General features: G+C 33.2%; 1 protein-coding gene across 47 annotated transcripts in view; it reads right to left on the reverse strand.

Moving 5' to 3' along the window:
• The window catches only part of FIP1L1 (factor interacting with PAPOLA and CPSF1), a 64,983-nt gene that overhangs the window by 8,717 nt on the left and 28,856 nt on the right, over window positions 1–27,410 (reverse strand). For 18 of the 47 annotated variants that reach the window (XM_069457651.1, XM_069457625.1, XM_069457624.1 and 15 more), the window contains 6 exons: window positions 26,359–26,466; window positions 17,319–17,412; window positions 15,058–15,214; window positions 4,383–4,409; window positions 2,281–2,335; window positions 1,049–1,104 (listed from right to left, as the gene is read on the reverse strand). In XM_069457651.1, the coding sequence (XP_069313752.1) occupies window positions 1,049–1,104; window positions 2,281–2,335; window positions 4,383–4,409; window positions 15,058–15,214; window positions 17,319–17,412; window positions 26,359–26,466 (497 nt within the window). The remainder of the gene's footprint in view (window positions 1–1,048; window positions 1,105–2,280; window positions 2,336–4,382; window positions 4,410–15,057; window positions 15,215–17,318; window positions 17,413–26,358; window positions 26,467–27,410) is intronic. The other 29 variants (XM_069457629.1, XM_069457631.1, XM_069457628.1 and 26 more) reach the window with 4 other exon arrangements.

Raw genomic sequence — 27,410 nt, forward strand, 5'->3', positions numbered from 1 at the left:
TCTAAATATTTGCTATTCTCTGTTGGAGATGCTTATATACACCAGATTTCTAAGCCACCTCTTTGAGAACCACTCATCTCCCAGGTATTCTCTGCACAGACGAGGTATACATGTTAATAAGCTTATTTTTCTCTTGTTACTCTGCCTTTTGTTATAGGGGTCCATCCTAACTAAGAACTATGAAGAGTAGAGACAAAATGTTTTTTCACTCCTCTATTGTTCTCCCGATCCAAGAAGGCATCCCTGTCACCTCCCACCTTTCTGCTCACCCTACAAATCCACAATTTCCTCACAGTAAGTAGCCAGAATGGAGATTTTTTCAAATGTAAAAGTAGCAATTTCACATAAAGATCACTGGCTCCTCACAGCCCTCTGAATAAAGTCCACACTCCATAACATGGCTACAATGCCCTGCTTGACCAGATACTCTCCACACTCCAGCCACACCACGCTTCTTTCAGTTCACAAAGCCTTCCATGTCCTCGCTCACCCCATGTCTTTGAAGAGCTTGGAAATCAAATCATCTGCTCCACCCCCCTGGAGGAGAAGGTCCCTCCTCTGTACTCCCATGACACCCTCTTCTCCTGTCACCTGGCTATTTCCCCACGAGCCTATAATCCTGAGGAGGGCAGGCACCATGTACAGTTTAGTGGACCCTTAAAACTTAGTGCAATGCAAATCATTTTAAAAACAGATGAATGAATGATCAAGCGATCCAAGTGGTATCAGAAGCCCTTGGAATACAGGTGTCAAGAGTGAACTCAAAAGACAAATTGGTGACAAATCCTTTTAGAAAAAGGCAAGGTATAAATATCCCTGTTGTGTCATCACTTACTAATTTTTAAAAGTATAATTGATAAATACTTGAAAATTATTCTGTTAAATAACCTTATAGATATACAGACCCAGTTAATGCTTTAGTTAATATTTTTAAATTGCTCTGTAAGATGTTATTTTCAACCATGAAAGCATGTTTTTATTGCTTTAACAATATTTAAGTACTTTACTGACTCAAATTGAATCTAAGCAACTAATAATAATAACTCACCATTGCTATACGGAAATGCACGTGCAGAACGACTATCATAACCAGAGGAGTGTCCACTGTTGAAGGAAAAGATGTATTTTTATGTTTGCTGCAAATAAGTTCTGAATTTTAATAGTTTGGTACAAATAGAAAAACATGAAGGCAAAATTGTAACTTTTATTCAACCACCAAGATTGATGATTCTGTAGTTTTATTTTTTAACACTAAAACGTAGGCTTTTAAACTTCAAAAACATTAAATCTAACACCTAATTTTACACAAAAAATAGAACTTGATAGTGTTAACACAAATAAACCAATCAATTCAGCTTGACTCATAAGTGAAATAATAGAAACATGTAAGCTAATAAAATATTTGAGATTTAAAATTCAGTCTTAAAAATTGTTTTAATAGTTATAAATCAATAGTTCAGCCCCACTGACAGTATCAACAAATAATACTTTTTAAGATCTTTGAGAAAACAAATATATGTGTTCAACAGGCAGGGACTTAACAATAACTCTTATCAGTGATTTCTATCTGCCAAGAATTATGCTGATGCTTTATATTCACTAGCTTTTTAAATCTTCATAGCTCTATCAACCCCTTTGGTAAAAAAGAAAACTGAGTTTCAAAAGGTGTATGAACCTTGTCTAGCAATACTGTGTGATTCCAAAGCCTATGCTAAACACCGTACTGCCACCCATGAGGGAAATACCCTTCAGCACAGCATTCTAGCTACCACAGACCATAAACACAGGGCATAAAAAATAAGGCTACTGCCATGTAGAATGGATCCCCCAATCCTTCTCTGTGGGAGGTGCAATGCAGCAGGCTTTCAAGGAGTAAGAGAGCTTTTCTTTACTGTGGTCCAATAATAGTTGTTCTTCCCTAATCCCCAAAGAGATATGCATTATTCATGATTTCCAGTACTTTGTTTGTATTTTCCACAAAACTGACTATAGCCAAGTTTTGAACAGTCCAGGGTTTTTTTAAATCAGTATGTCATAAATCAAAACAAGATACTATTTAAAAATATTATGATTTAGTTTTCTTCGCTCTGTTTTGTTATCAGACTATAGGTCCAACAGCTTATATAAAAGCAACTAACATAGATCTAACTTTATGAATTAAAAGGCAGGTGCTATTGTTTATAAAATTAAATCTTTGAAAACATTACCAAGATGTGTATGTGACTCTTCTGCCAAAAGGCTACCAATGATAAAAAATTTACAGTATCTATACTGATTTACCTTTCTATTGTTGGTATAAGAGATGGAGGTGGAGCGCCTGGTGGAGGAGGAAAACCTGAAACATTCAATCATGAGATAAAGAGAGTTAACAGAATGTACACTTAATATCAAGAGTGAAACAAAGTTGCTGCGTATCACTAAATTTCTGTGGGGATGTGAATGTGTTTCTCTATGTTATAATGAACAGAAAAAATGGAGCTCAAACTTATAAACAGATTTTTGGAGCAATAAAACTTTAAATAAACAGTCTGGTCTAATGCACAGCACAAACTGAAGAGTCAGGACACCCGGTCTTATTTTCAGCACCACACACAGCCCATTTTGTGAGTATGAGAAAGTTAATCTCAATGCCTTACCTTTTCCATACATAAAACAGTAGTAGTATTGCCACCAGATATATTATACTTGAAGTATTTTAGAAGAAAAGCAAATAAAATAGCATTTACCTTTCAAAAAAATATTTTGAGAGTTTTAGATGTATAGAAATTTCCTTAAAATGTGTAATTTATAAATAAAATCTTACCAGTAAATATATAAATGCTCAAGGCTGAGAATATCCACCATAAAATATATTTTAAATAGCACAACCCTAATGAACTATTTTATAAAGAAAGGCACATAATGTAGTTTTTGGATTAGTTTCAAAGGAAAATAATTTGTACCTTTATATCATGAGGTCTGCATTCTCAATAATGCATAATACTTAAATGAAATACCACAGAATATGGCTAAAAGGGAGCTTAACAGTTAATCTACTCTACACTTTCGAATTCATACAGGCAATAAAGCATCCCAACAAAAGATCTGAAGATTCCACAACTTATGATATCAATTCCTTATGATACTAATTCCTTCCAAATTTTCACAACCCTCACTACCAGGAAATGCATTAAATTATATAATTTAATCTCTCACAGTACAGTTCACACACTGTCCTGAATGAGGACAATAAGTATTCCATGCTCACATTCTCTATTATCTTCTAGTTATTGGAAAACACTTCCATTAAGCCACCTGTTTGGTATTCCAAAGAAAAATGAATTTCAGTTCTCTGAAACCTTCTCAAAGGTCCATTTAAATTGATTTTTAGCCCTGCTTAAAACTATTTCAAGTTTACCCTGCTCTTCACTGTATCCAGTTTTTAGGATCTAACTCCTCTATTAAACATCCTAAAAGGACAAAGTTTACCAATTACCATATTAGTGCTAGAGTCCACAATCCTATTTTATACAGCCTCACAACCACATTGCCTTTTAAACTAAAAAGACACACCAATAATTTCTTTGACTTTTCCTAAGTCTTGTTCAGCCACATTCACACACAATCAATGACTCTCTATCCCACATCTAAATATGTATACTAGCCTACTCTATCTAAACTTCACTATTTGTTTATCAAGGTCATTCTGAATTTAGACCCAACCCCTTCCAAGCATAATCACCTCTCATTCTCGCTATACTCCTTGGCTTTTAACACTAAACTCCGTAAACACACTTGCTATCAGGTTTGCTATTACACTATAAAAACAAGTAACTGACAAAAATGTAAAAAATCAACACTACGCCACATATAAACTTCTACTGATCACGTCATTACAATAATGAACAATGAATCACCACTCTAAGAACAACCCCTGACTAACTGTCAATCCATCTAATTGTTGTGTGGCTCGGAAGATATTTTCTCATGATGTTGAACTATGCCAGCAGGGTGTAAAAAAAAATCATAAACCATAATAAAGTCAAGATAAATTAGCCTTCTCTTTCTTATAATCACTTTATCATATTAAAAATTAATTGGTCTGAAAAGACATTTTTTATAAAAATTTTATTTTATATCCTATACTGTTTTCTTCACAAATTGATACGGTGAGAATTTTCGCAGAATCTCTATTTCTACAGAAATGGGTAAGACAGGTATAAGAAAACTAAATATCTTAATCAAAACTGGAATGAAGCAAAGGCAGAGCTGAAAATAGGACCTTGAAATCCCAATAGCCTATTCCATATTCTAACCGCCATCAACACTGTCCCTCCTGCAACTATAAGCTTGAAATTTCATGTTTATTAACAATGATGGAGAAAACATGAAAAAAGTTTTACCTGGAGGTGGTACAGTTATTGGAATACCTAAAAAACAAGTGATGAAATTTAATATAGTAATTGGATTTCAGAACCTGTTATGTATTTATGCCATCACCAAAACACACTTTGAAATAAAACCCCTCACGCCTCATTACCCTGGCTTATTCACTCAAGAGAAGCATTCTGTTTTCTTGCAGAGGACCAACAATTCAAGTATAACATCCAACTTCCCTGATGAAAACCCAGTCTCACAACTTGATAACAACTATTTCCCCCGCTAGTTGTAATCACAAATGAAGTTAGACGTCAGTTAAAAAGCACACTCGTGCATACACAAACATCAAACTCCATGAAATTAACGCTAACTAAATGTGAAAATCAATGTCTGATCTTGTTATTTTAACATTTTAATGGGGAAACTGATCCATGAGCTCTTTCTATAACACTGCAGGTAAGTGCAGAATAACTCAAGATGATGGGTGTTATGCACTTTTGTAAAGCTCAGTATATTGTGGGACATTCAAGTGTTGATTCAGATTGTTTTACTATTGTTGGTAGAAGTGAGGAAAAGTTAATAAATATTTCCTTAGATTTGTAGGAGGAGAAAGGGGGTAGAGTCAATTCACAATATACACCCCCAGGGCACATTAAAATAAATGTGAATGATTTATTGCTACAGGTGTCAACAAATACTAATTTGAGTGATTCGCACTCATTATTTGCATACATTATAACCTTTAAGAAATAAACTATGTACAAACATCCTCAATTTATACTGGCCAAATGTGCCCTTAAATCCTAATGTAAAATGTATTTATTAAGTACTAAAATTAAATTTGGCATTTTAAATTTAAGAGATACATGAAAGGCAATTTATGTGGCATGCAAGTAAATTGTAACTACTTTCAGTTTAAGAAAAATGACATTTCTAAGTAGGAAAATAGAAAAAAATTTAAAATATCTTCATTCATAAGAAGTTTTATACCGTAAGTAACTTCAACACAGCCAAATGGTTTACTAAATCCTATCTTAAAAACTGCATCAAAATTAGTCCAAGAGGAAAAAATAATCTAACTCATTGACTAAATACATGCAAAAAAGAATGAAAACAGAATTGCTTTCAAATGTTTTGTCAATGGAAACATCTACTAATAATTTTTAATGTTGTGATGTACATGTCTTATCAGAATAAGAGATTTATTTTTAAAAATGTTAAGGCAGGAAATGGCCTTAAAATGGAGACTGAAGCACCTGATTTAACCACACATACAATAAAAAGATATTCTACACTTACAAAACCAACATGACTAAAAAAAGATATGTAGGGTAGCCATCGTGTTTCAAAAATCATTAGGCCTCTCCAAGTCTACTACCCTGACCCAGTTAAGAGCAATTCTTACCCATGCTGAGGTTACTTTGCTGCTTCCCAATTTGCTAAGCTAAAAGAATCCAGCAAACAATACAAGCTAGCAGAGTTCCAGACTCCAAACTAAATGGGAAAATTAAGGAAAGCAGAGCATTAAACGTTCTTAATATGTATTATTGCCTAATTTTCTATAGAACAGTACAGATTTTTTTTTAGAAGACTACTGAACTTCACTATTTGATCTAGTTTTCATATTTAAATACATGATTATTTTCTCAGGTATATAAAAGAACTATACCAAAATCAACCACCCACTTTACATACTATAAGCCCAATAACTTTACCTAAATGAACATGTAAGCAGCATGTATTTCAGCTAATGCTTACTACAGCTTACCAACATGTAAATTCATGCAAAAAAAAAAAATAAGAAACTAGTCAGCCCCTTCAAAATTTAGTCCTCAAAAACAGTGAAGTTATGAAACTTCAACAAAACATAAAGATAAAAGATATATGACCAAATTATTAAGTATGCTACAAAGGTAGTTAAAATTACAGCCTGTCTTTAATGTTAATTTTACCACAGTAGTATCATAGGACAGACAAAAAACAATCAACTGGAATTAACACAATCAAAGACAAACTATGCTATATATACAGTATGTCTTTCAAATCACTATCTACACATCAGAAAGTTGGCATGCGAACTAGGAAGGGACCTTTCTGTGAGATCTCTATTTCACCTAAGATACTATTTCAATGCAAATCTTTGAGTAAATGTTCACTGAAGCAGGACTACCAAGCTGATGAAACACTATACAACCAATTCTTTGACAATTATCAAATGTTATTTTCAAATGGCAATTAATAAAGTTCAATATGTGGTATCAGGTAAGGCTGACATCATTCTCATCTAAAAATCACTATGTAGTATTTGACTTGTGTTAACAAAAGAGAAATAGTGTAAGGGAAGAGAAAATTTGTCTCAAAAGCCCTGTCCTTTCCCCACTCAACACCTCCACCTTCATGGCTAACACGCACACTGTCTAACCTAGCCAATGAATTTGAAACACACAAGGCAAGTATCGTGTTACTTTCCTATCCTTTATCTGTAAAATGAATAGAAAAAAACATTTTCCCGGAAAGCCGTACATAACAGTAGTAAAACTAAGATTTCTAGTACTGGCCAACAACGTTTGGAAAAGTAATATTCAGGCTCTCACAGACACAAGAGATTAGTGGTATTAAAATGAGCATGCATCAGAGTCACCTGGAGAGCCTGTTAAAACACAGATTTCTGATTCAGAAGATCTGGAATGGGGCCAGAAAATTTGTATTCCCCCAAATTTTCCAAGAGATAGTGTTGCTGGCCTGGGACCATACTATGAGGATCACTAGATTAGATGCTAAACTTCTCTCCAAATTTCACTGCTGAGCAACTCAATACAGATGAAATCAATCTCATTCCAAATTTTTATTAAACGAACAAAATCATCTACATGTGACAGTTAAAGTAAAATAGGATAACAAGTCTACACTATCTGGAATTCTCAAAAGAGAATAGGATTTAATTTTTCCAGTTTGTAATGCATACTCTTAAATATAAAAGGGGGGTGGTTAGGGAGACCTGAAATCCTATTTGGGAGATGGAAGGAACTGAGACAAAAAAAACAGAAAGGCAGCATTTCTATTAAGCATCACATTAAAAAGAATTTACCTATACTAAAAATTCCCACAAAACTAACAGTGGGCTCTGAATTCACAAAAAACTAAACAAAGATTGATACATTCTCAATGTATTCCATCATCATTTTGTAGGATTATGGCAAAATAGACAGCTTCTGACTTTTCTGGCTCTCAATGATCCCTACCCTTCTGGCATTTATGCCTTTGTACACCTCTGATATTTATGTCCTGCCTTGAGTGTGGGCTGGACCTTAGGACTTATCTCTACCACACAAAACAGATTTATTAATAAAAATGATAGGATGTCACTTTCATGACTAGGTTACAAAAGACAGTGATTTCTGTTTTGCTGGCAGCCTCTCTATTGCCTTGTTGGCTTGCATGCTTTGACGAAGCAAGCAGCCACGATGGAGAGGACCCCAACTAGTGAGGAACTGGAACCCTCTCAGCCCAACAGCCAAGAAAGAAATGGATCTTTTTTTTGTTTTGTTTTTCATTTTTAGTTTCCCATTGGCCAAATCCAGGAATTGAATCCTTGTAATAAAGAAGTGAGTGAGCTTGGAGACAAATACTTCCTCAGTCAACCCTAACTTTAGAGATGACTATGAAATCTGAGAGAGACCTTGAAGAAAGAACCCAGATTCCTGACCCACAAAAACTGTTCAGTAATAAATGTATGCTGTTTTAAGACACGACATTCTGGAGTAATTTGTTATGTAGCAACAGAAAACCAATACATGCAATAAGCACCTATCTTTTCTCTATTAAGTTCAAATGAAAGAAAAAAACATGGCAGAATTATATAAGCTATGCTTCCTATTTCTCACAAATTCCAAATTCTCTCAGGACTATTATGTAAGAAATAGATAAACCTGATCACCTTCTTAAGTCTCACCAATTTCTACTTCAAAGCCAATTTCTACTTCAAACTCAGAAGGAAGTTTTACACAGAGAAATTGAGTACAAAAATCCAGGTTTACAAAAATCTTTAAGTATCACCTTCTACCAGAAATGCTTTTCTATATATCAGGATTTTTTTAAATTATATATACACAAAAACATCATCTACCACCTACCTTTTTTTTTTTTTTTAACAAAAACCACAATGTAGAATACTGTAAAACCACTTCTTAATAATCAAAACAATTACAACAAGGTACAAAAAAGGATGGAAACAATTTTAAGGAAAAAATAGTGTTAAAAAGTGCGATGGTCATGAAACAAAGCAAGCAAAATATTACCAGCATACTTCATATCTAAAAGGTAAAAAAGATAATTTTACATTAACTATAAAATGGACAAACTATTTTATCTTTACTACAACCTCTTAATCCTCTAATTTATGCAACCTAAAGCTTATAGAAAATAAAAAAGTCTATCTTAGACAAATTATTTTTGGTAGAAATATCAATATTTTTATATAGAATTTATAAAGGAGTTGCTCTTTACCAGCTCACATATAATCAGAAAATGACTGGAAGAGCAATGCAAAAGGCAGATGTTAAACCATTAATTAGACTCCGCAAAATGTTGTGTCAATGGTGTATTAAAATTGTAACTATTATAAGGGGAGCTTCCATGGGTGAAAAACACATTCAAAAATTAATGTCCTAAGGAAGCTTTTAATCTCTGTTAAATTTACATTTAAATTAAATTGTGCCAGAAAATACTATTTATTATAGATAATTAACATTATTCCCTATCTTGAGTTTATTGAAAACATTGATAGGCTGTTTTTAAGAGACAGGGTCTCACTCTGTCACCCAGGCTGAAATGCAGTGGTGCAGTCATAGCTCACTGCAACCTTGAACTCCTGGGCTCAGGTGATCTTCCCACCTCAGCCTCCCAGTAGCTGGACCACAGGTGCACAAAACCATGCCCAGCTAATTTTTTAATTTTTTGTAGAGACGGGGGAGACTCACTACGTTATCCTGGCCAGTCTCGAACTCATGAGCTCAAGTGATCCTCTCACCTCAGCCTCCCAAAGTGCTGGGATTATAGGCATGAGCCCCACATCCAGCCTGGTTTTTGTTGTTGTTAATACAGAAAAACACAGTAAGAGAATGAATACAGTTCTCAAAAACTTCAAGAAATTCTTTTTCAAAAGTACTTCTGGAAAATGCTTACATTTCTAGCAAACAGGGCCAGTTAATATGAGGTAACCGGTTGGGTGAGACCAAAAATCCATGGCACTCTAAAATTAGCTTAACAAATGTTACATTCATAAAATAACTTCTCAATTAAAGGGATAAAACTGTACTTCCCTCAAGGGTACTGATAACATTCATCCAATATAGGCCAAGCTTCTGCCAAAGCAACAGTTCTCAAAGTTTTGTCCAAGGATTCCTGGGGGTCCCTGAGACCCTCCTATGGATTCTGCAAGGTCAAAGCTACTTTCATAAAAATACTAGATGTTATTTGCCTTTTTGATGCTCATTTTCTTACAAGTATAAGTGAAGCTTTCCAGAGTTTACATGACTTGTGATATCACAATAGATTTAATGCAGAAACAAACAGGAGAACCTAGCTTTTTTCTATTAAGCCACACAGTAAACAGATTTATAAAAGTGTAAAACAAGGGCACTTCTAAATTTTTTTTGTTTAAAAAAATGGTTATTTTTCACAAAATAATTTTTTATATTAACATGTAATGAGTTTATTATAAGTACCTTTAAATAAATATTTTAATTTCTCAGTTTTAATTTCTAAATACAAAAAATTAGATAGACAAAACACACATAAACAGAAGCTCTTTGGGGTCTACAGTAATTTTTAAGAGTTTTTTAAAAAAACTACAGAAGTCTGTAACCAAACGGTTTGCGGACTACTATGCTAAAGAACCAGACTGTTAACAGAAACATAATCTAATGAAAATGCAGGCCTTAGAGGAAGTGCAGAAAGACTGTTCCAAAGAGGAACTGCAGGTGTGAACAACTCACCACCCCCTTCTACCACTCCCATGTATCATCTCTAATCCAAAATCAAGATATTTAAGAAACAACAAGACTTGTGAGTTCATACAATTAGTAGTATTAGATAACGAGTAAGATACTGATCTACATAACAACAGTCTTTTAGGAAGGAATCTACTTCTTTCTTAAAAGAATCTTATACCTCTGATCCCTAATAACAGCCAAACCCTACAGACAACTTCAAAAGCAGAGATGCCTTGTTTGTGGTTGAGAGTAGTCAGGCTACCTACATCTTAGTAAAGCAAAGAACCTTCCTTCGGCTTAGCAGAATTCTACTACTGGGATAGATTTCAATTGCTCCCAAGACCTACAGAACCATAGTACTATGAGCCTATAGTTAATGCAACAAGAAATGAGTCAAACTGAACATGCCTTCTATCCTTTAATAAACTCCATTATAAAAAATGAAGATAAAATATGATTACACTGAAGTAAATTAACATTTAAAATCCTAAATTAAAAGCCTACCATAAAGTTAGTTCACAATCATTAATTAAATTCTATTATTTCAGAAACAAAATAAGCCAAACACAGATAGACAAATACATGATTCCACTGATACGAGGTACGTAGAATAAGTAAATTCATAGAGACCGAAAGTAGAATAGAGGTTAACAGGGACTGGGAGGAGGGGATAGTAGCTAATGTTTAACGGGTACAGAGCTTTTGTTGGGGATGATGAAAAGGCTTTAGGTATAGATCATGGTGATGGTTATACAATATTGTGAATGTATTTAATGTCAATGAATTGAACACTTATAAATGGTTAAAATGATAAATAGTATGTACATTTTACCACAATAAACAGGCAAACACAAAATCACCTGCCCTATAAGATCCTTCCAATTTTACAATTTTTCTTCCAATAAACAAGTATTTCAAAACTGACTTATTCAGTTAAACACAGACTTCCTAACACAAATCAGGCAAATAGTAAAACCTTAGTTAATTGAACTTTTTTAAAAAAAAATCTAATTCCTGCTCTTTACAATCTCCCTAACTTCCCCACCCATAGATATATATGCATATACTTCAACATCAGGGAACTGCTTTTAAAAAAACAAAACCTTCTCAGACATGGTACTTTGGTAAATACATATAACACAGTTTCCCTGCCATAGATACTGATTCATTTCAACATAATAAAGAAAATAGACTTTCAAGAAAAACTGCCTGGGTTAGAATTCTGGTTCTGCTATTTTCTAGCTATTATCTGAATTCCTTAAATCTAGGTTTCTTCATCTATAAAACTAGAATATCTACTTCAAATGATGTTCAAGAATCCGATGAGTTAATATATGGGACGTGCTCAGAATAGTACTTGCAAAAGTGAGCATTCAGTATTAGCTATTCTATTATTACTCAGAAGCAGCATGAAACCACACTAATGTATTTCTGAAAAAACTTAACATAGTAGAAACTATTTTCTGGCTCACTAGAAAATGAAAATAACAGATTTTCTAAAAATTATTGAAGACCTTAATCAACCAGTGTATGTTTTCAGGCTACCGTGAGTATGGCTGTAAAAGGAACCACATTAAATACTTTTGCACTCCCAGAGATCTTATCCCATTTTTGTGGTACTCATGCATTAGAAATCTAATGTTAACAAAAGCCACATTAGAGCACATTTAAATCAATTCTTAAAAAATTTTTTTTCCCTTTTCCTTTCAGTATTTCTAAAGAAAGCAGAAAAGAAAACTCAAGGTTTTCTCTAAGACAAATGGAGTACCTTTTTAAGGCAATACTTACAAAAAAGACTCCTGAGTCACAGTTTTCTTTCATTAGCTTCTTGTGACTCTTAAGGTGATTTAAATTATAACAAACTATAGAACATAGTCTAACCATGCGCTTCTGAGGTAAATGGTAACTGAACATTGTCTTCAAGTGAGGTGTGCATTCAGCTGGCACATATCTATGCAGCCATACTGTTGCTTAGAGCCAGTGCCCATTCTAATTATATCAGCTGTCAATCTGAAAGTCACCTCTGGTATTTTTATTTATATATATATATGTATTTCACTAAATTAGCTAACATATTTAGACAATTCCAAGTATACCCAAGACACTGTAACTACCATTGCAGGGAAACAAAGGTGGAAATACATAGCCTATATTCTCCCTAACGGCTCAGTCTAGTAAAAATAAGGAGTAATCCAGTCTCAACTTACAAATATTTGGTTTTAATATGAATTGGTATCCTTCAGTATATAAGCCACACTTAGGTACTGCTGAAAGTAACATTAGAATTCATCTAAATCTGTATTCCTTAAATGCTGACAGCATGGAAATATAATCCAAGAATAAGCATCAAAGGAAATCTAAACAGGTATAAAAATATGAAAAGCACAAAGCTGAGAATTATCATTAAGTAGATAGATTCAGCAACAGAAAAATAATCAGCAGCACTCTACGGTATAAAGCCAACAATAACTCAAACATTATTCAAAGATTTGTTATACTTATAAACAGAGGCTATATGGCAAAAAATGGAGTAATTTTATCATTTAGGAAAAAAGTAAACTTCCAGATAATGCCATTGCCAGAGCTTCTGGATATTCTTATACCAGCCAAGTATTTATTTTTTCATCCTTAATTCATACCACTTAAACAAACAACTAGTATTGAACAAATAAAATGTTAGCTACCTGGGGCTATATTATTAGCTAGTCAATGAGGAAATTCTTTCATTCTGTCATTTGCAATGACATGCATGAACCTGAAGGACATTATGCTAAGTGAAATAAGCCGAACACAGAAAGATAAATACTGCCCAATCTCACTTACATGTGGAATCTAAAGAAGCTGAACACACAGAAGTAGACAGTATAACCGTGGTTACCAGGAGGCTGGGAGGTATGGGTGGAGAATGGGAGATGATGCTCCAGGACACAAAGTTTAGGTGAGATAAGAGGAGTAAGTTTTAGAGACTTACTGTACAACATGACAGCTAGTTAATAATAACTGCGTACTTCAAAATTGCTAAAAGAGATTTTAAATGTTCTCACCACAAAAAATGATAAATATGTGAGGTGATGGATATGTTAGCTAGCTTAAGCATTCCACAATGTAAACATAGGTCAGATCATCACACCGTACCCCATAAATATACACAATTATTTGTCAATTAAAAATAAAATTTTTAAAAATTTAAAAAGAAAATTCTTTCAAATCACCTTTAGTACCTAGTAAAGTTTAAATAAGATTATAAAGCAATCTAGCATAAAGACTATTATCACAAACATTAATCATCTTTAGTCTCATTAAGCAAATTCAAAACTTAATTATTTCTACATTTTATCTAACTCTTTTTCAGAGAATAAAGGACTCATTAAGAATCACACAAATCCTCATGAATCACATAAGCCCTCTTTCATTTGGTTAATACTCAGTATATTAACAACCCAAGAATCAGAGGTCCAATCCCAACTTATAAATAGTTTGTGTTTAATTTAGTTATTGGAACAAGAAATTCATTGACCTTTAGAAAGAATGCTGTCTGGAGTAAGGACCTCTAACCTACTCCAGTCTTCTCTTTCCTCAATTTTTGAGACAGCAGATTCTCTAAAGCCACAAGTCATTTTTCATAATATTTTTCTTATCCTTTTTGAGAGTAGAGGTGACAGTGGAATCAAAGGTGTTGAGGATGAAGGGCAGAGGCAGTAGCTGACATTTAGAGCCAAGGATGAACACATTAGGGAAGGACTGCTCTGACCCTTTATTTGGCTCTGTACTCTGATTGCAACCGGCACCGCAAAACAAAGACAGTTCTCTCACAAATGCAAAGTGAGAGAGAGTACATGGCTCTCTAGTATAAACTGTTTATTATTAGGAAGTAAATTCTAATGCATGTCTCATAGGTATTCAGATTAAGACCAGTATCTAATTTTTATGCCTTACTACTGGCATTCTCCCTATGAAAAAGTAATTATAACCTCAATCATTCTTGTTAAGTTTCACAAAAATTTGGCTAAGATGGATAAATATTCAAATTTATTGGGAATACAGTAATAAAGACCACTGGATAAAAGACTGAAAGTATAAATAAAAATAAGATTTAGGGATTATTTGTGAATTTTTTTCTCCATTACCACAGACCTGGTTTTTAATAAAATAAAAGTAGCTAAAAATAGCATATACATTACTTTTCTGTCTTGTTTAAAAGAAGTAAATACCAGGTATTTACCCAATAGCAGTCTCTCTAAAAGGAAACCAACATAAAAAAAAAAGACCAGACTGAAATTTTAATTGAAATCTCTTCAAAGGATATTAATTGTTTTTTTTTTTTTTACCTATTCTAATTCTAAAGGTATCTTTAAAAACTTTTTCAAAACAAGCTAACACATGGCTTATAATTGGATCTAGATTTATACATTTACTACTAGAAACTTTAGTTTGGGGATCACTATCATATTTCTGGATCACAATTTCAATACCTGTACATTCTCTATTTTAGAATATTTTCTCTTTGCTATGTTGAAATAGTAAGACACATGTATCTGTTTCAGGATGAATCTGTTGAAGACTTACCATAATAAATATTATATCTATTACTTCTAGTGCAATGCAATCAATCGAGATATTATTTCACAATCTGTATTTTGTTAAATTCAGTAAAAGAAACGTGGGTTATATTTTTGTTTCAAAATCAAATGTCTTTACTATTTACCTGGTGGTGGAATTAGAGGTGGAGCAGTGCTGACAGATGGTGGAGGTGGAAGAAATGGAGGAGGAGGAAGGTGGGTGGGAGGAGCTCCTGGAGGGAAAAATGGAGGTGGTTTGCTAAAATTGTTGTCTACTTCAGTGGCGGATCTTTCAGAGAGGACCTAGAAGTAGAGCATAGTTAATTAAAAAGATGAGTAAATGTTATTATCTAAGATTAATCTTAGTAAATTAATTTCATTTTACCTAAGAAACAAAGTAAAAGGTTGTTTAATTCACATACATATATTTTTTTGGGGGAGTAATAGTTCTATGTTTATATATATAGCTATATATACTCACATATATACACTCACACACATACTTTTTAAAATGTGCACATTCAAAGCCTAGGAAAAACAAATGGATCATTACCTAAAAAAATTCTTAATAAAAAGTAATTAGGTAATAAAAACATTCCAAACAGAAAACAAGTACTTTATAAATATTATGTAACAAATAATCTTTGTCACCCAACCAAAGTTAAAGTGTTCCAGTTAAGGCAATGTCATCATTAATCACAGATACTAGCCTTAAGAAATTAACATGGCAGCAGGTCAGACATTCACTTTACTGGGGCCTGTCATCACCACGTTGCAAAGTAAGAGACTGTCAGGCATGCACCAACAGGTTGCAAGTAATAGGCAGCAAGATAAGTAAACAACTTTTCCATGTGAGCCTTGTAAATTTAAAAACAAGGGTTTAATGCTTGAAAAATAAAGCAGAGTTTGCAAAATTCTTACCTGTGTGAACAGGTAAGGGACTGATACCATTAGAAACATCCCAAACCTACTGAAATAAAACAGCAAGCAAAACCGCACCTAGAAATTTGGACTTTTCACAAGTTCCCTAAGTATGTGTAATAGGTTTGAGAAAAAGCAAAACCAGCCAACATAATGTTGTATATGTAATTTATACTGCTCAAATCCTTGTTGACTAAAATGTATCATTCTATAGTCCCTCTTTTCATTAACTTTTCCTACGTTTAAGTATAGTCATTTTTTGTAAGGCTCATGCTGATAAGCTATTTCTTAAGTAGAGAACAATTATTTTAAGAAATCATGACATTTTAATAGTGGAGGGAAAGAAAAAGAGAATTTATCTTCCATTTTAGATATGCTTTGTCTTTAAAGATGCTGAAAATAACATCTTACATTAATAACTCATTGAGGGTAAGAATTAAAACATTTTGGACACTCTTAAAGTACTCAGGGAAAGGGAATGAAAAAAGTATGGTCACGCCGAATAGTTGGAAGTCTCAGTTTTACTAAAGTTCTAACATTAATTAACTGTCTTACTCATAACTCATCTGCCTTCATTCTTTGACTTGAAAACAAAGGACCTCTACCCACCCCTAGAAATGTCACACTAAATAAATTATGGTATATCCGAACAATGAAGCTATCATGAAGAGATTTTTAAGTCATATTTTTAAGAAGATAAAAAACAGCAAATTATAATTTTAGATTAAAAAATACACAAAAAATAGAACAGCATCCCAGTTTTGCTTAATAATAAGGAACAGATACACCAGAATGTTAAGAGGGGTATCTCTAGGTAGCAGGATCATCAGTGATCTTTTTCTTCTTTAAACTTTTCTCATATTCCAATTTTTTGTTCAATGAACCTATATTCAGGTTGAGCATGCCTAATCCAAAAATCTGAAGTCCGAAATGCTACAAAATCCGAAACTTCTGAGCACCAAAATTCCATCACAAGTGGAAAATTCCACGCCTGACTTCATATGTGATGGGTGGTCACAGTCAAAATGCAGGCCCACAACACAGTTTATTCAGGGTCCCCAAGGGAAAAAAGATTTTAATAAATCAGTAAATTATTATAACAAATTATTCGTGAAACAAATTTTATGTTTAGACTTGGGTCCCATCACCAAGATATCTCATAATGTATATGCAAATATTGCAAGATCCAAAAAAATTCCACATTCTGAAACATATCTGGTCCCAAGCATTTTTGATAAGGGATATTCAACCTGTATTATATTTATAACAAGGAAAATGAAAAACCTTACTACAAAAGATCCAGAGATTATAAATTCTAAATAGAAATGCCTTTGTAATACATATAAGGATGACTGGTTCCACCTTTTAAATCTCTCTGTAGCACCTAAAACACAGCATAACACTATGAATGTATGTTAAGTAAATTAAATTAGAACTCAGATATCATCTTCCAGTTAAAACAACTGTTTACTGTTGAATACCAAACCTGTATATTGCTGTTCTCATTTGCTCGCCGTCTTCCTTCCACTCGGCTGATAGTTATAGTCTGACCAATGACGTCAATTGCTCCAGGCAATCTCCTGCAACATAAAAATTCAATCAATTCAGTTTCACCTAATTAGGTGTTTGAAAACTAACAAAAATATTAAGTGAGAAATGAATGCAATGTATATTAAAATAGAATCGGTTCACAACAGACTTCCAACGAGTTGGAAACTCACTACTTTGTACTGTCATAAAAACTGTTTAATAAGCTAGAACCAACACACCCAACAATGATCATAATGCTACATTTTAAGTAGCTTTTCTTCTAAATGTACTATTTTTTAATAGTGTCCAACTGAATTATCTTTGTGAAACTGAATCAGATAGCAAATGCTAGACAAATGGACATAAAATTTCTTGGACACTACAATTGTGACACACATATAATTCTATTATAGAAACTTCAAAAATTCTACAAAACGGCTTGAAATACTGCTAGTTTTCACACACACAGGATATTTTTCTTAATGATATATTCCAAGCATTAAAAAACATAAAAAGGGAACCAGCTTTCCATTTCTGATAACTTACCTTTAGATAGAAAAATTCAAATATTTAAATACTTGCCCTACTTCCAATATGAGGATATGGAAAAACAGTCTACCACAAAACAATGTGGCAAATTTAATAGAAAAACCTAGTAAGCTATATTTTAAAAAACTAAAATAACATTAAAAGCTATTGTACAGCTGAAGAAGGACTTTATAAAAGTATATGTGCCAAACAAAATACAAAAGTCACTTGTGGAAATAGGCAATGAAAAGTGGATGCAAATTAGATGAATTTCTCTTCATTTATATTTCAGTTTTGAACACTTCTGTATTTAAAACTTTATAAAAGTAAAACATGGATCCTCCCAGTCAACAGGTTAGGTTCCTAAAATGACTAATAACTCCAGCTACCATTCCTAACCTGTTATACATAAACTTCACCAAAACTCTCAACTTAAAAATTACCGTATACTTGTTAGAGATGACAAAGCCAAGGTCCAGAGTGAAGTCACTGACCTAAGTAATAATTAAATGGCAAAACTAACTGTCAAACCTGAGTTTTTCAAAGTCTACAGACCCCTTCCCGTTAGGTATGCTTCCTTCCAGCAACTCACCTTTGAGAAATTTAAGAACTTTCTAGGAACCATGAGTTAGTGAAAATTTGTCTCAAGTGGATCTTGAAACACTCCAGAAATGATGTTATGTTCACAAAAATAAAGATAGCCCTACAAAAAGTACGTAATGACATCTGAAATGTCTTCAAGTACATAGTCAATTCCCATTTACCATCTCTTACCCACTGAAGACTTCCTTTCTCTATAATTTTAGAAAAAAAATACTTAAGCCTTTCTAATTCCATTTTATTTATTTATTTTTTCCTATTTTGGGAGAGACGGGGTTTTGCTCTTGCTCAGGCTGGTCTCGAACTCCTGACCTCAAAGCAATCCCCCTACCTCAGCCTTCTACAGTGCTAGGATTACAGGCATGAGCCACCAAGCCCGGCCTTAAGCCTTTCTAATTTCATGCCTAGGTCACTGACCTCCGAGATTCCCTCATGACTCCAAAGATCAAGAGTGATTTTGCTAAACTTATATCCTCCAATACAGTTGGGGAAATAGTCTAACATTTACACATTAGAAAAACCCAAATACCTCTAATATAAAACAAATATTTCTCCAATTTCTTCTCTAAAACTTAAAATAATTACAAAGCTATACCCACCGTAACTTCATTGTATCAAAGCACATGCCATCAACCCTCTGATACACATACATCTCAGATTTCAACATCCTACCATATACACAGGTGTGTATTCTCAGGGCAGGATCTCCCTCACCATTTACTCTACCAAGACTTCATTGTCCAACAACTTTACTTCTACTGTACTAATCTCTTTTCCTACTCTTTTTTATTCCATACCGCTGGAGTCGCCTCTCTCCACTTTTAAATTTATCCCCATCAAGAATGAATTCTCCCACAATTGTCTGGATTTGAAATTTAGATTGAAAATTGTTAAAAGTAGTAAAAATTAAACCTACATATAAAGACTCTAATTTTTCTAAGGGGAAAGATTTCTACACTCTGTCTTTTACCATTTTCTCCTAAGGACTTCTGGGTTTCAAAAATTCTTGGACATATGGGAGCATTCATCTCTCAAGGTTTATATTAAATATGGTCAGAGAAGTCTAAGTAGTTTGAGATTTAAATGGATTATTTAGATTCAAAACAGCAAACACTATGTTTCTAAAAACATACAACTGAGAAATCAGCCTTAAGAACTGTATACCCCTAGAGGGAGTTCAGAAAATTGCAATTCCTACATTTTAATGACACCTTCTTTTCCAGGTATTTTTACCACATAAACTGATTTACCTTAATCAGAAATGTGACATTTACCATTTTGCTCAGAAATGTTTCATGACAGATATATAGTATGTACCAAAGTAACAAAAAGCACGTAGTATTTAACACTGACAAATAGTTTAAAACTTCAATGTTATTCTCATGCCACATTATGGAAAAATATTGAACCATATTATTCCATGAAAGTTCTTGACGGACAGCTTTTTATTTCATTGCATAAAAAGATTTAGTAGAGTTTCACTGCGAGGAAATCTACTGTAACTTATATTTCCACATAGCACAGGTTTAACTGGGCCTACAAACGTGTTCCATATGGAAGACAGCTAATGCTATCGTAATTCTCTTCTCCATGCTGAATTCAATCATCTAGTAAAAAGCTGAGAAAATCAGAAATTAACCAAACTGATATTTCAGTTAATCTACAGTTAAACAGGCAAGTAAGTGTATATTCACAAGAGCCTCAACTTTCCCTCTTGGCACAGATGAATATAAAAACATCTCTGAAATTATAATAGAATTAAATTTAAGATGTCATATTTTGATGATTCTGATGTCCCAGAGGGTTTGACAGCTGCTTGCAGAGATGCAACAGAAGTATTTAAATGACAAATCAGGGCCAAGAGAAGATAGACAAAAGGTAAGTTGCTAATCTTTGGCCATAAATTTATCTCTGAGCTGCTTTTTCTCAGCAGCCAAAGCAAAGGACATGATTCATAACTAAAGTCTTTAATGTGCATAAGATAAAAACAAAGCATTACCTCTGAAGATTGCTTTTCCTGGTAAAAATAATAGCTAGTATTTATTGAGCACCTGCTGTGTACTAGGTAAGCACTGTTCTAAGTACTTTATATATATTTACTCCTCATAATAACCCTATCAGGTAGCAACTATTATTATTGCCATTTTACAGGTAAGAATAAAGAGAAAAAAATTCTCCTTTAAGTCCACTTTAAGATAAATGTGAAGTACAGAAGTTTATAAGCTTTACTGATCACAAAACACAGTAAGAAATGTAATTTGCATAGCAATTCAGTATACACATATTACATAAAAACTAAAAGGTTCATGAAATAATACTACAAAGAAAAAAGTGTAACACTCAAATCAAATATGATTTTGTTCATATTTAAATACAACAGAGGAAAAAAGCAAATACAAAAGCAAGAAATATTGGTTGGGGACACCAAATTGATTTTACCACCCACTAATGGACTGCCACCTCAAAACACTGAAATAAAGATAAAATCTCCAATACTGCTACAACAAAAACAAAAGTGAATTTCAGAGCTGTTTCTCAAAATGTTCAATGCTAAGTGAAGCACAACAACAAAGTTCAATTCAATAAAAGCAACTTAATCAGGGGAAGCACAACAATGTGGTCTGAGTATTTTGCCCTCCTCATAGTCAGGTTTGACTTATGGATTGTATTGTGCTTTTTACAGCAAGAGATCGAGTCCTTAACTAGCATACGATAGTTTTCTAAAGAGGGATCAGGAGGTGTCTGAACCTAAATACGTACATGTGTATACATGTAATTTTCAGACAAGAGGCCACAGTTTCTAGCCAATTTTCAAATGGGTTATTGATTCAAAGAAAGTTCAGAACCACTATTCTAAAAGAGTGGATGAATCACATTCCCTTGTGGAAATCTAAGAATGTCTTTTCACAGCAGAGCTTCTAATAAGAATTGGGCAGCAGACAGTACAAAGGTTTATTCTCTAGGGAAAAAACCTAGAATGTGGCTATTTCGTATTTCGAAGTTAGAGACAGATGCACTTGGTATGATGTTTAATTCAGGTCATATGTCTAAATAGATGGATGCAAACAGTTCTGCATGGAAACTGACATAACATCTTTTAAGCTACCTTAGAAAAGAGATTGAGCCTTGAAAGACATATAGGATGAATTTAAACACAGGATGGGAAGGTAGGACATGGCAAATGGAGGGATGAGCATGAGCAAAGAGAAAGGACGTGGGGGAAATATGTGCAGGATTTCTAATCAATTTGCTTGCAAAAGAAACATGATCCACCTTTGACAGTGGTTACGACCTAAAGGCTTACAAAGCAGCAGAGAATATAAATTAAATGAGACTCACATAAAGGAAAGGTCTGTGTGAGGCTGTAAAATGCTATGCAAATAATCAGTTCCCATTTATAGCTGAATCTATCATTTTACTTCAAAACCCAACGTGCCCACCTAGCCTTTGACTTTAATCTTTATGCCAACCAAGAATCAAGTCTTCAAATCAGTGGTCCTCAACCTTGCCTGTACATCAGGATCATCTGGGGAGCTTTTAACAATAGTGATGCCCACAGTGCACACCAGACTATTTAAATCAGCATCTCTAGGGCCTAAGCATCAATGCTCTTTTTAAGCTTTCCACGTAATTACAGTACATAGCCAAAGTTGAGGACTACAATTCTAACAGCAAGTTCAAGAAAGAGACTTAAAAACAGTTTGTTCTGCTCTAGAAAAGAATTTAAAGTAGCTGATAAAAATTAATATTTAACTCTGTATTACCCAATAAATACAAACCCATCACAGTCTGGTAATTAAGGTATAGCTATCATTCGTGACATACTTTATACTGATCTTTCAGTTTTACAGACTGAAATGTACTGCCTCCAAACCTGTGTGTTTTACTTTCACAAGCACAAGAATAATTTTTCTCCATAGTGCACACACAATTTATAAAGAAAACTTAATATATTCTAATGTTTAGCTGAAGATTTATGAATGAAAAACCCTGTCCGGAAAGATTACGTATGACCAAAATAAAAACCACAGAATTTAAAGTGTTGTCTTAAGGACGTATAACTTATTTTCTAGACAGATAAAGCCTGTGACGAAAGCAGAGATCCAAGGGAAACCAACACCGGCTGGGCCTGACCTTAACTTTGCAGCCTGGCAACAGGTGCTTTCACAAACCGACAAGTTACTTAATTCTTACAAGGACGTTACAAGTAAGGTGTAAATCCAATTAGTTTCATTTCCACACATGTGGAAAGAGGCTCTTTTGCATACTAAAGTGGCAGCACCAGGATTCAGGCTCAGTATGAACACTCCAAATCCCTGCCCTTCTTCCATACTAAGTGTCTTCCATATTAATTGTTCTGGTGCCAGAATTTTTAAAATGTTACTTACTTTTTAGATCTATTGGAGACAAAACAAAACTTTGAATGCTTAAAGGTGAAATGTGCTCAAATTGACTCACTGAAGGACATAAATGTGTTTAATTAGTGTAGTCAAGTTTAGTCACTCTTGTACAGTGCTTGGAATAAAGCCTTACCTGCCAAATTTATGCTTAATTTCATGCTTTTAAATGTATCATTGATAGAAAAAGACATAGCTCTACAGGAAACTAAAAAATAATTAAATAAAAGCCCTGTATATGTATATGTCTAATCACATAAAATCTTACGAACTACACACTACAGTAACAATGCATTCAGAGTGTTCAAACATCACAAGGTATGGGTGTATCTTTTCAGTATGTTATCTCATGAAGACATAAAAGTAGATAGTTCAAGAACAGATGAAAAGGTCATTCTTAGATATAGTGTTCATTTAACACCCAGTTTTATTAGAAGTTTTGTGTTTGTCTAAGAAATACAAGCAGGTTTAAATGTATTAGTGATTCAAGACTGAAAAGTAATTTTTACTATTCCTCATTCAAGAGTATGAATCAGTTAAAAAGCATTCTGAAACTGGGATGTAGACATAAGAACAATTGAGCCTGAAACTTAAGTTCTACAGGGAGCAGAACTTGGTGTTATAAAATGAAACAAAATACAGAAATAAACTGCACATTAGGATAACTTTACAGCAATCATCCATATTGCCAACTTCAATATTTTGCATTCACTAAAACTGCTTCATTCTTCTAACTGGCTGTACAAGAGTTACAAATTCAAATTTGTAAAGCAAATTTGTAAAGCAAAATAAAATGCCGTCATTATACACAAGAGTTACCTTGAAAAATACTGTTAAGTTTGAAAAACACTATATTATACAAATTAAGAGTAACGAGCATGAGGTAAGAAGTCCAAGTTTTCAAATAGAGTAACTTATGAAAAGGATCTCAACCATTATTTACTTGCTCTTCACAAACAGATTTAAAGCAATGCCTCAAACAAACTCCAGATTTGTTAGTTACATTAAATACAAGAGCTGGAATCTAGTTTTCTGTCTTATGCTATTTAAGTGTATGCATATATGCATGTACAAACACACTATTTAAAAAGAGAAACAGTATCTTTTATCTAAAGTATGTATTTTGGGAATTTTCAAAAACAGAAAATACAGTGTCAAATTTCCTACTACACACATTCCCTAAGACTAATCACAAAGTCAGAGTAGAGAGTTTTTTTTGTTTCCAAAGTATCTTTTTTGGGAGGAGAAGGCGGGAGTATAGGGGAAGTTCATACAGAGTAAGCACTGACTTGTATCACTTGCAGGTATAAGAACCAGTATCTTCACTATAAACCAGCCATCTTATGTCAAGAAATAAAATATTATATTAAAAAGTGTAATGGTTTACATAAAAAATTCTAAATTAAATAATTGATATAAAGAGAATTTCAGATGTTAAAACAATAAAGCAAAAGAAACAAATATAAAGTTTAAAATAACATTAAAAATAACATATTTTAAGTATTTCTATGCCTTTGCCTACAAAAGTCAACTTGCCTGAAGTATAGGTATTCAAAGGTAGTAAACCAGGTATTCTAGTTCTGACTTTGCCTCTTTACTTTAGCTGCAAATTTGGGCAAATTTCTTGATTTCTCAGATCTCTTTTTCCATTGCAAACCAGGGACTAATCAGAAAATAAAGAATTTCAGGATTGAAGAGGCCTTCCAGATAATAGTCTAGCCCCCCCATGTTACAGATGTGGTCATGGAGGCTCAAAGACTTTAGTCAACTTTCCTTAATTCACACAAGTAGTTACTGACAAAACTAAACCTAAAATCCAAATCCAATACTAATGCCATGAAACAGTTTTGAGTTTAAGATTCATTAACACTAGCAGCATGATAATGAATTTATAATTAAAGTTCTTATTGTCCAGTCCTTTTAGGATCAGTAAATAGGCTGTCCACATTGTTGGCTGGGTTAAATATAAATCCAAGCATTTCTTCATGCACTATAATAATCAAGTTAGTTATTACATGGAAACATCTGCAAAACTATTAAACTTCTGGGTTTCACAAAAATGTCAAATATGAAAAGGTTCATATACTTCACACCTGTAAGATTTAACTTTCTTTTATTTAAAATAACTTGAAATTTCTATTGGTTTCTGTAACAGAATTTATGTTTAAAAAACAAAGACCACTATCATATAATACACATAAAAAAAGTCAATGAATACTTTTAAAAATAGGATCAACACTTTCATTCCTTAACCTGCTAAAGCAACGCATGCAACTGACACTATTCTAAGAATACAGATAATATATTTTTATCTGTATTAGTTACTAGATTTATAGTTGAATAGTCTTACTTTGAGATGAATACCCACTTTTAAGAATAACAAAGCTTATTTCTCTTCTAATAGGAAATGATATCAAAGCAAACTGAATAGAAATTCTTACAATTCATGTAGAATATAAAACTAAGACTCTACAGACAAATCTAAGAAAATCAAATTTTGATAGTGTTTCCTCCCTTTGCTTTTCTTTTAGTTGTCACAAAGGTATCTGATCATGTTACAAAGGTATCTGATCATATTTTAAAGTTTTTAAGTAATTAAAAGCACATTAATATAGTATCAAGCTCCCAAGAAAAAAGCTTAAAATTCTGCAACAAAAGCAAAATGAAAACTAACAAAATTAAACCTCATATACCATAATTATTTAAAACCTCAAATGGTAAATTAGGAAAGAATCTTGGTCTATATTTCAAAGTCAGGCAACAAAGTATAATCTCCCAGATTGATTACTGTTGGCAATGTGCTTTCATACCCTAACACAGTTGCTTCTCGTAATATCCCTTAGGGATGACGTCATTATTTCCATATTTCAGGCTCAGAGAAATTATAGTATTTTCCCAATGTTGTATGCCTTATAAATATAAGATGTAGAACACAAACCAAGATTCTATGGGGGGTAGGTCATTAGTAAAAGCTTAACAACAATGAAGGAAATAGTATATCTCAGGACAGCTGGTATACCTACTTAAAGAAAAAGTTCTATACACTGTAGTTTGGGGATAAGCACTGGAAAAATTCAGTGGAGTCAAATTTTATAGGTTCTAAATACTGGCTCAGGTTAGATGTTATCCAATAAGTAATGAAAAGCACCTGGGGAATTTTTAACAGGCTATGATATGAGAAAGAAGAATTAACCTGTAGCAAAGGGGAGAAAAAAACATGTACTGAGCACCCATTAGTGTCATTCAATACAAATTATTATTACACATTACAAAAGACCAGAAAGATGAGTGGCAAGATACATGCTAGGTCTTAATTCAGAAGGTAACTAAAAAACCCACAGCTGTACCCCAAAATAGCATAATCTGGGGGGGGTCAAAATATGGGACAAACTTTATTAACTTACTAATAAGACAAAACAACACTGATGATCTAAACATCAGGGAGTATCCAATGTTTAAAAACAGCCTTACCTTAGATCAGGTGATTCGGCCCTCCCATATCGATCCTGCCACTTCCCAACGCTTGAATTGGCTTTTCTGGAGGCAGTACTTGTCTGAGACTGAGAAGAGGTGCTGTTTCTGGTGAGATAAATTTTCTATGTTTTTTCTTACATATTGTTGTCTCTGACCCCCCTTGTTCTGTTTTTTTTTTTTTCCTTGACCTGCTTTTTATAAAGTCCTTGAGCATGTTCCTACAGTATCATTCTCAGATCATAAAATGCTTGCTGTGCCACTAAGACTACTAGTGGTATTTAAATATAGATGTGTTATCAATACTTTATTAACTCCAGAATAGGTTTAGAAAATATTCTTCAATATAGTATGATGTCAAAATGCAGAAATGAGGAAAAAAAACAAGGGCTTACATTAGGTTATAATACATTATCAAGAAATAAATTTCTGTGCCTCTATGATTAACATTAATTTTTGCAGTTTCACAAAATCTTATTCAAAATTTTGATATTTCTTTCCCTATATTCTTCAATAACAGATATAAGTATTGTTAGTGCAACCAGTTAACAGTAACACTTCGACATGTTTCATGAAAACCTATACTAAATACATATTTTATGAAAATTCCATTTCAAAATAACTCTGATTTCAAAGTAAAATTCCAAAGAAGTTAACTTTATCCCTGGTGACATACTCCATAAAAAAAAAAAAAAAAAAAAAAAAAAAAAAAGTTCAGCTATTTACATTCTTGCCAATACTTTAAAGAATAAAACGCTCTTTCAAAGCAATCCGAAAAATATGTTTATGTAAAAGAAATATAGGAAGAATAAGAAACCAAATGAAATGAAATCTGCTCTGACAGGAATGAAAGAAATGGAGAAAAGAGTGACAAATCTCTGTATACCTTTGGATAGCTTAGCCTTGCCTCTGGAACTACGTTAAATGTTTTATATATGCAAATCATAAAATTAAATCAATAAGCATGGAGGAAAGCAATGCTAAAATTGAATGCAAACAGATGTTACGAACCAAATTATATTTTAAATAACTAATATAACCACTCTGAAAGA

The sequence above is a fragment of the Eulemur rufifrons genome, chromosome 24 (assembly GCF_041146395.1).
Source record: "Eulemur rufifrons isolate Redbay chromosome 24, OSU_ERuf_1, whole genome shotgun sequence".
Taxonomy (NCBI): Eukaryota; Metazoa; Chordata; class Mammalia; order Primates; family Lemuridae; genus Eulemur; species Eulemur rufifrons.